The sequence below is a fragment of the Sinocyclocheilus grahami genome, unplaced genomic scaffold (assembly GCF_001515645.1).
Source record: "Sinocyclocheilus grahami isolate Dianchi unplaced genomic scaffold, SAMN03320097.WGS_v1.1 scaffold3.1, whole genome shotgun sequence".
Classification (NCBI taxonomy): Eukaryota; Metazoa; Chordata; class Actinopteri; order Cypriniformes; family Cyprinidae; genus Sinocyclocheilus; species Sinocyclocheilus grahami.
In genome coordinates, this window is record NW_015505182.1 from 6,468,248 (window position 1) to 6,482,097 (window position 13,850).

At 36.9% G+C, this 13,850-nt stretch overlaps 1 protein-coding gene across 1 annotated transcript in view; it reads right to left on the reverse strand.

The window, feature by feature from the left end:
- LOC107581696 (collagen alpha-1(VI) chain-like) overlaps positions 1-13,850 on the reverse strand; it is a 50,148-nt gene that overhangs the window by 31,556 nt on the left and 4,742 nt on the right. Inside the window, exons 3-20 of the mRNA XM_016267322.1 lie at positions 11,216-11,345; positions 10,100-10,300; positions 9,244-9,403; positions 8,802-8,915; positions 8,323-8,432; positions 7,467-7,626; positions 6,960-7,138; positions 5,758-5,917; positions 5,316-5,429; positions 4,423-4,443; positions 4,305-4,325; positions 4,172-4,216; positions 3,968-4,021; positions 1,723-1,767; positions 1,589-1,615; positions 1,420-1,446; positions 1,282-1,326; positions 106-159 (exon numbers count right to left, since the gene is read on the reverse strand). Coding sequence (XP_016122808.1) covers positions 106-159; positions 1,282-1,326; positions 1,420-1,446; positions 1,589-1,615; positions 1,723-1,767; positions 3,968-4,021; positions 4,172-4,216; positions 4,305-4,325; positions 4,423-4,443; positions 5,316-5,429; positions 5,758-5,917; positions 6,960-7,138; positions 7,467-7,626; positions 8,323-8,432; positions 8,802-8,915; positions 9,244-9,403; positions 10,100-10,300; positions 11,216-11,345 — 1,667 coding nt within the window. The remainder of the gene's footprint in view (positions 1-105; positions 160-1,281; positions 1,327-1,419; positions 1,447-1,588; positions 1,616-1,722; positions 1,768-3,967; positions 4,022-4,171; positions 4,217-4,304; positions 4,326-4,422; positions 4,444-5,315; positions 5,430-5,757; positions 5,918-6,959; positions 7,139-7,466; positions 7,627-8,322; positions 8,433-8,801; positions 8,916-9,243; positions 9,404-10,099; positions 10,301-11,215; positions 11,346-13,850) is intronic.

A 13,850-nucleotide genomic window follows, 5' to 3' on the forward strand; every position in this document is an offset into this window, starting at 1 on the left:
ATATAATATAATATAATATAATATAATATAATATAATATAAAAGTGCAGATGATGCACACTTTTTCCCCCTAATAAATTACATATTTTTTAACAGTTATACTTACATCTGGCCCCGGTGACCCTTTGCAGCCTGGAAGGCCACTGAATCCCGCCTCACCCTATGAAATAAATATAATACAAACACACAAAACATAAACACTTTTCTTCATGGTGGGAGTCAAACACCCTGAACTGCATTTAATTAGCTTGAGGGTGACATCATGCAAAGAAAGAGTGAAGAAATAACGTACTAAAGAAAGCATTCCAAAACAAGACTGCATGCAGTGGAGACTGAAAACAACAACAGCAAGAGATACATGTTGTAAATCACACTATGGTCAAGTTTTACTGTGAGCTCAGATGCATCATGTGCAGATGGGGGAGGGAAGGCAAGGGACAGTGATTTGTTGAGTGGAAAATGCCTTGGAAAGAGTTACAGTACATGCTGAGAACTAATTGAGGAGCAAAATGACCCGAGGATGAAGACAAAGTCAAGTCAAGGGTCAGAGACACAAGACTAGGCTGTTTTCCAAAAGCACAGTCACACTTAAGAAAAAACACAAAGCAGAATTGGAACAAGTGTCAGATAGACAAGAGAGATAACCATGCAATGTTTTTTGGTATCTATTGTTCACATACTGTTAACCTGAAATCTGACACAGGATGCCAGAGAAAGCAGCACAGGAAGATGAGAGAGAAATGACGTCAAATCTAATAGCAGCGTATTATTCTTCAGTATTAAATTCATTTATTCACCCTCATGTAATTTGAAACCTGTTCAACTTTTATGCTTTCATGGAACACAAAAGGAGATTCACACTGCTCTTTTCTGCTCAATGAAAGTGAAGGGGATGCGGCACTGATAAAAAAATAAATTAAAAATCAAAGACGTACCATACAATTTGTGCACTATATTCCAAATCTTCAAAGCTTTGTATGAAGGACAGACCAAAATGTAAATCATTATCTACTAACATCACATCTGGTGACTAAATGTACATGAACACACATAAGATTGGAAAACTAAAGGAAGATTTTAGACTTTGGAGTTCCCTGACTCCATTCGCTCTAAATATATGGAAAATATCAGCGAATATTATGCAACATTTCTCTTTTTTGTTCCATGGAAGAAGAAAAATTATACAGGTTTGGTAAATAATTACAGAATCTTCATTTTTAGGTGCACTATCCCTTTAAAGGGCTGTTTTTGTGTCATATAGGAAGAGGACATAAGCACTTACCTTACGTCCATCAACACCATCAAGACCATGTTGACCTTTGTCTCCCTAAAAGCAGGGTTGAGATTCAATTCAGATCGATAAACTGGGAAAAATGGGTAAGACTCAACAACTAAAGAGACTGCTAATAAGCAAGCTCACCTTGAAGCCTTTATGACCTCTCTCTCCCTGCAGATAAAACAAAAGTGTATTTGTGACGTTTTGCAGTTCCAAAATGAATTATGAGATAAAATAATCGACTGCAGACTCTCGGAATGTGCTTTTGATAAAAATGTCCGTCGTATCTGCAAGGAAGCTCTGTTTCTTTTACCTTATCGCCTCTTATTCCTTGGTCTCCCTGGAAGGAAAGGAAAAGAGTACAGATTATCGTTTCAGCAAGAGTGCACAAATCAACTGTAATCTAAACAGAATGTAAACATTTGTGAGAGAGAGCGGAAGACAGACCTTCATTCCTTGGTAACCGATAGGACCGGGATCACCAACATTTCCCTAATAGGAGAAGTAAAGAAACATCAGAGAGGATGCCAAAAAGAGTTTTGCTGGATGTGGTCGTGATATAAATCCCTAACGCAGACATTTGTTAATATGGCTGCCCTCTAAACCCATTTAAGATCACCCCGAATGCCTGAGTGAGGATAAACAAGGAAAATTTAAGTCATCAAGATAATATCTTCAAGAAAAACATTACTACAGGGCTTTATGAAGTCAACTGTATGCTGTAATTATTGTTATATCTACACAATCAGCATTTGCTGTAAAATAACAGAATAGCTGGCGCAGTCACCATACACGGTTTAATAGCATAGCTGGATGTTTTGCAGTGTGTGGGTGTGTTTGTTTCTTTTATGACACTTATAATGGCTAAATCTCTGAAAACATCCTTACAAACATTGTACAATTTTGCGCATGTGACAGACAGGAAGTCCACCAGCAAAATCAGAGAAAAATTTTTTTTTGACAGATCGTTGAAACTGTAACAGCTGCAGAAGATGAAAGACCTCGGGGTCAGTCGAGGGTTTTGCTTTGACTGGATTATCAACAAAGAAATCCAGGGACACATGGAACATTTATTCGACACAATGATCTCATAGCCATGTGAAAAGTATTAAAAGTATGCAACTGACTTTTCACCTGACAGCTGTATATTTTGACTTCATTCTTAATGTGCGTTCTTCGTTACATTTTCGCAGGCAAAAGTCATTCATTTAAATAAGGTATTTATCAAATCTACACAATCAGGAATTTTGTTTGAGGGTCAAAGATTTCCTTATGCAGATTTCACAACAGGTTCAAGTTGATGTTGACCAACAGAAAACTGTGCTTATACAGTACTATCTCTACACTACTGACAATGGACAATGAGCCTTCTTTGCTAATGCTAATGTGACCGCACATTTAGTATACGGCGAAAAGCCCAGTCACACCAACAATAATAACTATAATGATATCTATTAGGATAACTATTTTAGTGTCCACAGACTCCACACCAACGCATGATATCGTTCTGTTTATAATAAGCGGTGGTGGTTGAGGAGAGACCCCCTAATATCATTGTAAAGTGCTTTGGGTGTACAGCAACACACAATAAAGCGCTATATAAATGCCTCATTCATTCCTTCATTTATTCAAGTGCGCACTGCAGTTTTGAAAGTAAGGTGGATTCTGATTGGCTGTCAACGTTTATATCATTCATCAGCTGGAAAAAATGATTGAGAAAGTGATCCCAATGATATTGTTTCTCTGTGCTGATATTGTTATAGTTGTGGTGTGAACATTCCTATTCCTATAGAATCATAGAATGATTTTTAAAACTTTGATCTTTATAGTTATCCATGGTGTGAATGGGCTTTTAGACGCGAGTTCTGACACCTCACTTCTATTAATTCTGTAAAAATGGCGATTAATCGCATCCAAAATAAAAGTTGTTGTTTACATAATATACTGTATGTGTGTGTTCTGTGTATATTTATTATGTATATAATATGTGTTTATTTATACATACATAACAAATATACACAGTACACACACACATATATTATGTAAATAAAAACTTTTATTTCGGATGCGATTAATCGTGATTAATCGTTTGACAGCACTAAAATTTGGCACCTTATCGTCTGCCAGTTGAAAATTTTAAGTCGAAAAGTTCTATGCCAAAGTTTAATAACTAAGATTAGGAAATTTTCAAATCCCTACATCTAAACATGAGCAGTATAATTCTGTAAAAATGGCGATTAATCGCATCCAAAATAAAAGTTGTTGTTTACATAATATACTGTATGTGTGTGTTCTGTGTATATTTATTATGTATATAATATGTGTTTATTTATACATACATAACAAATATACACAGTACACACACACATATATTATGTAAATAAAAACTTTTATTTCGGATGCGATTAATCGTGATTAATCGTTTGACAGCACTAAAATTTGGCACCTTATCGTCTGCCAGTTTAAAATTTTTAACTAAGATTAGGAAATTTTCAAATCCCTACATCTAAACATGAGCAGTAATAATATTAATGCTTGCTTAAACATCAAAGTTCAGCATTACAATTGATCTTGAGTGTTTTCTGGATCAGAAACAGAATGGAGGAGGTCAGAAATGTCAGATGTAATCCTACAATCCCCCACTCGCACTTCTGAACAGGAGTATATCTAAAAGCAGATAGCAGATGCTTACCGGAGCACCAACATCTCCTTTCTCTCCTGGCATGCCTGGTCTTCCAGCCTCTCCCTGCAGGAAAAGGAAAGGTTAGGCCACAGTCCTCTGTGCATGCTGAGAGTGAATTAACACATGTAACATGTCATAGGAATCAACAGGTGGTTTCTAAGCATATGGATGAAGAGGCAACATAAAAATAAAAAATAAAAATGTAATACTCACTCTTTGTCCTGGATCACCGGGGAGTCCCAGAGGGCCTCCAGGAGCCTTTGAAAATATTGCATGAAACAGTTAGAAACCGAAAACCTCCATACAAGATCTGTTTGAACGGGTTAAGTAATGCAGTGTTACTTACGTTGCAGTCAAAGGAGCAGCACTGAAGGAAAGATTGAGAAGACAACATTAATATCCTAATGTACAAAATTAAAATAAGATGCATAAAAATGTGCAAAAGCTATGGAAAAGCCACATACCACATCCTTTGTTTCGTTTGTCTAGAATGAAAAGCAAAAAAAGGGGGAAGGACAACATTAGACAAAATCTACACACACACAATTGGCATGAGTTCAAGGCTGAAATTCCCTGAAGTGTTTAGTGAAATCTGAATTAATAAATAAATGCTGCATTGAGCCTATAAACTAGAATCAATTTATCAATATACACTACCATTCAAAAAAATTGAGGTTGGTACAGTTTTTAATATTTTTGAAAGAAGTCTCTTATGCTCACCAAGTCTTGCATTTATTTGATCAAAAATACAGTAAAAACAGTAATGATGTGAAATATTATTACAATTTAAAATAATTGTTTTATAATTTAATATGTAATTTGTTCCTTTGATGCCAAAGCTGAATTTTCAGCAGCCATTAATTTATTCTTCAGTGTTACATGATCCTTCAGAAATGATTCTAATATGCTCATTTTCTGCTCAAAAAACATTTCAATATTATGAATATTGAAAACACTTGTGCCACTTGAAACCAGCATTTTTTTTATTCTTTGAATTCAAAACAACAGCATCAATTTGAATTTTGTAAAATTATAAATGTCTTTACTGTCACTTTTGATCAATTTAATAAATCCAGAATAAAAGTATTCATTTCTTTCAAGGAAAAAAAAATAGTAATAATAATTACTGACCCCAAACTTTGAACAGTAGTGTATATAGTTCAAAGCACACTTCATGTTTACGCCAATATAATCTTTTCTTAAATAAACATTTAATCATGCAATTTCAAGCAAACTTCCCAATTCTTTATCTTCATGCAAATCAATTCTGTATGTGTTTTGGTCAGTCTGACCCATAAATCCACAGGAAAACCACACAAACATCATTGCTGTGGTGAGTTTGTGTTACGACACTCACGATCAGGTCGATGATGGTGCTTATAGTGCTCATTTGCGAGGAGCGGGAGTTGTCTGCAGCGGTGAAGTTCTGTCTGTAGTTCACATCTGTGGCAATGACAGAGAGTCTGGTGTCCTGAGAAGAAGACAGTTCAAAGAAAATTATTGTTTGTCCAAATACAATTGCAATACATTTCTCATCAAGAACATCACATTTTGTGTTTTCTTGTGTGGCCAGACTTTTCACCATCGGCATGTCTTCTCCACACTGCTGCTTATTATGGTCGCCCACTTACAGTGGACAAGGATGTCTGAGTTTTTATATTGTTTACTTGCTATGTGTTGCAAATCAAGAAAAGTCGCACAGTATCTAACTAAAAACCCATTGTATTCTTCAATCTTATACACGTCAGAAAATGAGAAGCAATGCACTTGAAAAACTTGAAGTAGCATCTGTACGGTACCTCCTGGTCAGGTGAGATGGCCACAGCGAACACTTTGATAGCATGTTGTCGTGCCTCATTGGCAGCCTCTTGGATCCCACCACATGGCTCCTTGTAGCCGGTCACAGGGTGACCATCCGTGACCACCACTATGTACTTATTCTCATGATAATGGGAGCCCCTGCAGATGCATGTAACTGTTTTCACACATGGCTATTTGTAAAAAATCACATTTTGAAATGCCGTCTCAAAGGGTTAGTTCACCCCAAAATGAAAATTCTGTTATTAATTACTCGCCCTCATCTCGTTCTAAACCTGTAAGATCTTCGTTCATCTTCGGAACACAAATTAAGATATTTTTGATGAAATGTGAGAGCTCTCAGACCCTGCATAGACAGCAACGAAAGGTCATCGGTAAAAAAGTCCATGTGACATCAGTGGCTCAACTTCAGTTTTGCGAAGCTACGAGAATACTTTTTGAGCACAAAGAAAACAAACAGAACATTTTTTCCCACAATTCTTCTCCCCCAAGTTACGTCTTCCACCATTTTAGAGAGTATCACAATGGATACGCACACTTTCCCCCAAGTGTAAACAAAATTGAGGTTGGTACAGTTTTTAATATTTTTGAAAGAAGTCTCTTATGCTCACCAAGTCTTGCATTTATTTGATCAAAAATACAGTAAAAACAGTAATGATGTGAAATATTATTACAATTTAAAATAATTGTTTTATAATTTAATATGTAATTTGTTCCTTTGATGCCAAAGCTGAATTTTCAGCAGCCATTAATTTATTCTTCAGTGTTACATGATCCTTCAGAAATGATTCTAATATGCTCATTTTCTGCTCAAAAAACATTTCAATATTATGAATATTGAAAACACTTGTGCCACTTGAAACCAGCATTTTTTTTATTCTTTGAATTCAAAACAACAGCATCAATTTGAATTTTGTAAAATTATAAATGTCTTTACTGTCACTTTTGATCAATTTAATAAATCCAGAATAAAAGTATTCATTTCTTTCAAGGAAAAAAAAATAGTAATAATAATTACTGACCCCAAACTTTGAACAGTAGTGTATATAGTTCAAAGCACACTTCATGTTTACGCCAATATAATCTTTTCTTAAATAAACATTTAATCATGCAATTTCAAGCAAACTTCCCAATTCTTTATCTTCATGCAAATCAATTCTGTATGTGTTTTGGTCAGTCTGACCCATAAATCCACAGGAAAACCACACAAACATCATTGCTGTGGTGAGTTTGTGTTACGACACTCACGATCAGGTCGATGATGGTGCTTATAGTGCTCATTTGCGAGGAGCGGGAGTTGTCTGCAGCGGTGAAGTTCTGTCTGTAGTTCACATCTGTGGCAATGACAGAGAGTCTGGTGTCCTGAGAAGAAGACAGTTCAAAGAAAATTATTGTTTGTCCAAATACAATTGCAATACATTTCTCATCAAGAACATCACATTTTGTGTTTTCTTGTGTGGCCAGACTTTTCACCATCGGCATGTCTTCTCCACACTGCTGCTTATTATGGTCGCCCACTTACAGTGGACAAGGATGTCTGAGTTTTTATATTGTTTACTTGCTATGTGTTGCAAATCAAGAAAAGTCGCACAGTATCTAACTAAAAACCCATTGTATTCTTCAATCTTATACACGTCAAAAAATGAGAAGCAATGCACTTGAAAAACTTGAAGTAGCATCTGTACGGTACCTCCTGGTCAGGTGAGATGGCCACAGCGAACACTTTGATAGCATGTTGTCGTGCCTCATTGGCAGCCTCTTGGATCCCACCACATGGCTCCTTGTAGCCGGTCACAGGGTGACCATCCGTGACCACCACTATGTACTTATTCTCATGATAATGGGAGCCCCTGCAGATGCATGTAACTGTTTTCACACATGGCTATTTGTAAAAAATCACATTTTGAAATGCCGTCTCAAAGGGTTAGTTCACCCCAAAATGAAAATTCTGTTATTAATTACTCGCCCTCATCTCGTTCTAAACCTGTAAGATCTTCGTTCATCTTCGGAACACAAATTAAGATATTTTTGATGAAATGTGAGAGCTCTCAGACCCTGCATAGACAGCAACGAAAGGTCATCGGTAAAAAAGTCCATGTGACATCAGTGGCTCAACTTCAGTTTTGCGAAGCTACGAGAATACTTTTTGAGCACAAAGAAAACAAACAGAACATTTTTTCCCACAATTCTTCTCCCCCAAGTTACGTCTTCCACCATTTTAGAGAGTATCACAATGGATACGCACACTTTCCCCCAAGTGTAAACAACGCTGATTACGCAGATTACGTTCATGCGCACGCTTTCTCCCCTGAAAGTAAACAATGCTGATTACGTCGATTACGTTCTTGGGTACTCTCCAAAATGGCTGAAGACGTAACTCGGGGGAGAAGAATTGTTAAATAAATTATGTTATTTTTGTTTTCTTTGTGCTCAAAAGATGAACGAAGGTTTTACAGGTTTGGAACGACATGAGGGTGAGTAACTAATGACAGAATTTTTCATTTTGGGGTGAACTAACCATTTAAGTAATAATGAATTTCACATACGTCCGGAGCAGCTCAGAGATACCCTCCTTGATGGCACAGTCGGTGTATGTTCCTTTTCCAATGTATTTGATTTTGTCTATGGCCGCCTTGAAACCAGCATTTTTTTTATTCTTTGAATTCAAAACAACAGCATCAATTTGAATTTTGTAAAATTATAAATGTCTTTACTGTCACTTTTGATCAATTTAATAAATCCAGAATAAAAGTATTCATTTCTTTCAAGGAAAAAAAAATAGTAATAATAATTACTGACCCCAAACTTTGAACAGTAGTGTATATAGTTCAAAGCACACTTCATGTTTACGCCAATATAATCTTTTCTTAAATAAACATTTAATCATGCAATTTCAAGCAAACTTCCCAATTCTTTATCTTCATGCAAATCAATTCTGTATGTGTTTTGGTCAGTCTGACCCATAAATCCACAGGAAAACCACACAAACATCATTGCTGTGGTGAGTTTGTGTTACGACACTCACGATCAGGTCGATGATGGTGCTTATAGTGCTCATTTGCGAGGAGCGGGAGTTGTCTGCAGCGGTGAAGTTCTGTCTGTAGTTCACATCTGTGGCAATGACAGAGAGTCTGGTGTCCTGAGAAGAAGACAGTTCAAAGAAAATTATTGTTTGTCCAAATACAATTGCAATACATTTCTCATCAAGAACATCACATTTTGTGTTTTCTTGTGTGGCCAGACTTTTCACCATCGGCATGTCTTCTCCACACTGCTGCTTATTATGGTCGCCCACTTACAGTGGACAAGGATGTCTGAGTTTTTATATTGTTTACTTGCTATGTGTTGCAAATCAAGAAAAGTCGCACAGTATCTAACTAAAAACCCATTGTATTCTTCAATCTTATACACGTCAAAAAATGAGAAGCAATGCACTTGAAAAACTTGAAGTAGCATCTGTACGGTACCTCCTGGTCAGGTGAGATGGCCACAGCGAACACTTTGATAGCATGTTGTCGTGCCTCATTGGCAGCCTCTTGGATCCCACCACATGGCTCCTTGTAGCCGGTCACAGGGTGACCATCCGTGACCACCACTATGTACTTATTCTCATGATAATGGGAGCCCCTGCAGATGCATGTAACTGTTTTCACACATGGCTATTTGTAAAAAATCACATTTTGAAATGCCGTCTCAAAGGGTTAGTTCACCCCAAAATGAAAATTCTGTTATTAATTACTCGCCCTCATCTCGTTCTAAACCTGTAAGATCTTCGTTCATCTTCGGAACACAAATTAAGATATTTTTGATGAAATGTGAGAGCTCTCAGACCCTGCATAGACAGCAACGAAAGGTCATCGGTAAAAAAGTCCATGTGACATCAGTGGCTCAACTTCAGTTTTGCGAAGCTACGAGAATACTTTTTGAGCACAAAGAAAACAAACAGAACATTTTTTCCCACAATTCTTCTCCCCCAAGTTACGTCTTCCACCATTTTAGAGAGTATCACAATGGATACGCACACTTTCCCCCAAGTGTAAACAACGCTGATTACGCAGATTACGTTCATGCGCACGCTTTCTCCCCTGAAAGTAAACAATGCTGATTACGTCGATTACGTTCTTGGGTACTCTCCAAAATGGCTGAAGACGTAACTCGGGGGAGAAGAATTGTTAAATAAATTATGTTATTTTTGTTTTCTTTGTGCTCAAAAGATGAACGAAGGTTTTACAGGTTTGGAACGACATGAGGGTGAGTAACTAATGACAGAATTTTTCATTTTGGGGTGAACTAACCATTTAAGTAATAATGAATTTCACATACGTCCGGAGCAGCTCAGAGATACCCTCCTTGATGGCACAGTCGGTGTATGTTCCTTTTCCAATGTATTTGATTTTGTCTATGGCCGCCTTTAGGTCGAAACGCCTTGTGTTCAGGTCAACTAGTCCCATCACCAGCTCAGTGTCGTCACTGTAATGCAGAGCTCCAGAATTCCACGTCACATTGCGATCACATGGCTGTGGTCTGGCAACAACACAACAGATATGATCAGATTGGTAACACTTGACTGTTAAATATACAGACATTAATGCCTTATTCTACATGACCATATTCTAGATCTCTTAACTCGACCCCTTACCTAAACTTAACAACTACCCTACTAATTATTAATAAGCAGCAAATTAGGAGTTTAATGAGGGAAAAATTCTTAGTTAATAGTGTATACGTGTTCCCTAATCTCAAGTGTTAAAAAGCAAAGCAAAGCAATACAGTAAAAATGTACGTAGACTCATTTTTAAAGGTGCACTAAGAAAACATTTGTTTGCTGGCTGATACAACAACACTGACCAAAATTATTATCAATAAGTAAAATAAAACTAAAACTATTAAAAACATTTTGTTTACTGAATAAAGCTGAAATAAAATATAGCTGTAACATGAAAAACTAAAAAGAAAATTCAAAATGTTGGCTTGGTAACTAACGGAATAAGCTTAAGTTGAAGCATTAAAATTGCTAACTGAAAATAAATTAAAAGCAAAACAGAACTAAAAGTGAAAAAATAAACCTAAAACAGTAAGAATTGAAAATAATAATAGTAATAATGACAAACACACATGACACAACTACTAAAAAGTAACATTAAAATACAAACTGAAAATATAAAAATAAAAGCTAATTAAAAACATTAATAAAAAACTATAATAGTATGTAAAAATGCTAAATAACACCTCTTAACAGTATAAAGCATCAAGCAATTAGAAAAAAAGTAAAAAATATTGTTTGGCCTGGTCACCAAAGGGAAGCTCCATATTATGAATCTGCATTTTCTAAGATATACTTTGTTAACCTTTTAAAGCATATGCTAGATATGATATAGATTTCTTGGTCAACATATTTACAATACATCAATCAGAATATGAAACTTAAAGATAGCATACAGGTTTATTAGCTGATCAATGAACAGCTTTGTGAAGGTCTTGATCTGGTTGATGTAAAACTCTGGAGGTTTGGCTCTGAGGGCCACACTTTCAGACGTGTCCAACACAAAGAACAAGTCCACAGGACACTCTGCAGGAAAACAGAAGGAGAATCACAAAATTATGTTTTTAATGGGTCCAGTCTATCAGGACTTGATTTCAGGAAAAATGTCAGCATGAAAATGGTTGTTTACACAGTAGCAATCAGGCCCGGGTCCAGATACGAGATGAAGGGTGGGCAAAGTGATATTCCAGGTGGGCCGAGGTTATGAATATATATATATTTTTTTATAAATATAAAAATTATTTAGTTCAGTTGGAAAACGTATGCTACAATTCTAAACTGAAAGCATCTGCTCTACAACAGGGTTGCCAGGTGACAAAACTAACCCAATGGCCAGTGAAAAGCAGCACAAGGTAGTGACCATATCCCAAATATCAAAACTCATTTCCATACCTAAAATACATATTTTACAGTCACTGTTATACTGCATTATGATAAACTTTGCAATAAATTATTCAAATTTTAAAATCTAAATAGACTGCAGCAATTAACATTTTGTCAGAACCTCTAGTAAATTACAAGCGATTTCTGAATCGTAGGAGAATCATGATCTCTATCTGAAAAAAAAGTGATCAATTTATCCAGAATTGTGCATATTCCTATGTTTGACTGACTGTTTCTCCCAAGGCAATGACAGGCAAATGGCACCCCCCACTCCCTCCATACCTTTTACAATTTATATATAGTGCAAAAAAACATTAGAAAACAATCGTGCTTTTAAGCCAAATACAAGCTGAAATGAATAATTCTGGACATGACCATTCATCTCTGATGAAATCAGTCAGGTTTTCTCTGTATTAGAGCGTTTTAAACTTACTGTTTGAACGCATTCGTGTACTGGATCCTTGGACTGAAAAGTATACAGGAGTTTACCAGTATAAAAAATATCTGATCACAAAATCCTAATGAATGGTTCAGGTCCTATTTAGAAGGCCGGACTTTCTGTGTCAGCTGTGATGACTCTGTGTCCTCCTCGGCTCCTCTCTCTTGTGGGGTGCCGCAGGGCTCAGTTTTAGGCCCTCTCCTTTTCTCTCTTTATTTGCTCCCACTTTGGTTCAATAATCAGGAAGCATGGATTGTCATTTCATTGTTACACTCTTAAAAATAAAGGTGCTTCAAAAGGTTCTTCAAGCGATGCCATAGAAGAACCATTTTTGGTTCCACAAAGAACCATTCAGTCAAAGGTTCTTTAAAGAACCATCTCTTTCTTACCTTTTTGTAATCTGAAGAACCTTATTTCGCCACAAAGAACCTTTTGTCAAACAGAAAGGTTCTTCAGATGTTAAAGGTTCTTTATGGAACCATTTAGACAAAAAGGTTCTTCTATGGCATCGTGAAGCACCTTTATTTTTAAGAGTGTATGCGGACGATAGCCAGATTTATGTGCCACTTAGAAAGAATGACACTATCAGACCGTTACTTGATTGTCTTGACGATATAAAGGAATGGGTGGCTCTTAATATTTTAAGTTTCAATGAAAACAAGACAGAAGTGATGGTTTTTGGTGGGACCACTGGGACCCCTCTGGTTGATTTGGGAGCCTTGGCTCAGTACATCAAGCCAACCATCACTAACTTGGGGGTGAAAATTGACTCGGATCTCAAGCTTGACAGTCAGATCAGGGCAGTAGTTAATTCAAGTTTTTTCCAATTGAGGCATCTGGCCAAAATAAATTCATATCTTACGAGGCAACACTTTGAGACGTAATCCATGCCTTTGTTACCACTCGGTTGGATTACTGTAATGCACTGTACGTGGGGGTAAGTGGGTCTTCTGTTGCTCGTTTGCAGCTGGTGCAGAATGCTGCAGCGCGTCTTTTAACAGGAACATGTAAATATGAGTACATTTCCCCCGTTTTAGCTTCACTTCACTGGCTGCCCATGCATTTTAGGATTCAATTTAAAATTCTTCTGTTTGTTTTTAAATCCCTAAATGGTCTTGCCCCACCCTACATTTCTGAGCTGCTACACCCTTAAATGCCCACCCGTTCTCTCAGGTCAGCTGATCAGCTGTTCCTGAATGTGCCCAAAACAAATCGTAAGCTTAGAGGGTACCGTGCTTTTGTTGTGGAAGCTCCTAAATTGTGGAATGATTTGCCTCTGCGCATTAGACAAGCCTCTTCATTGTCTTTATTTAAATAGTCTCTTAAAACACCTTTTCTCCTTGGCTTTTGACACCTGATGTTGATATTTGGTCACTTCTTTTAGCTTTCTATGCTATCTTAAAGGGGTCATATGATGCGATTTCAAGTTTTCCTTTCTCTTTGGAGTGTTACAAGCTGATTGTGCATAGATAAGATCCCTGAAGTTGCAAAGACTAAAGTCTCAAAACCAAAGAGATATTCTTTATAAAAGTTAAGACTCTGCCATGCCCCCCTAAAACGGCTCGTTCTAACACGCCCCCACGTGTGTGTGTGTGTGCGTGAGTGAGGGAGAAAGCGAGAGAGAGAGAGAGAGAGAGAGGGTCACATCACAGTGGAGTCAGCTGTCTTAACCATGGCTTGTGTACTGCAAACACATAGCAGCTTCATCA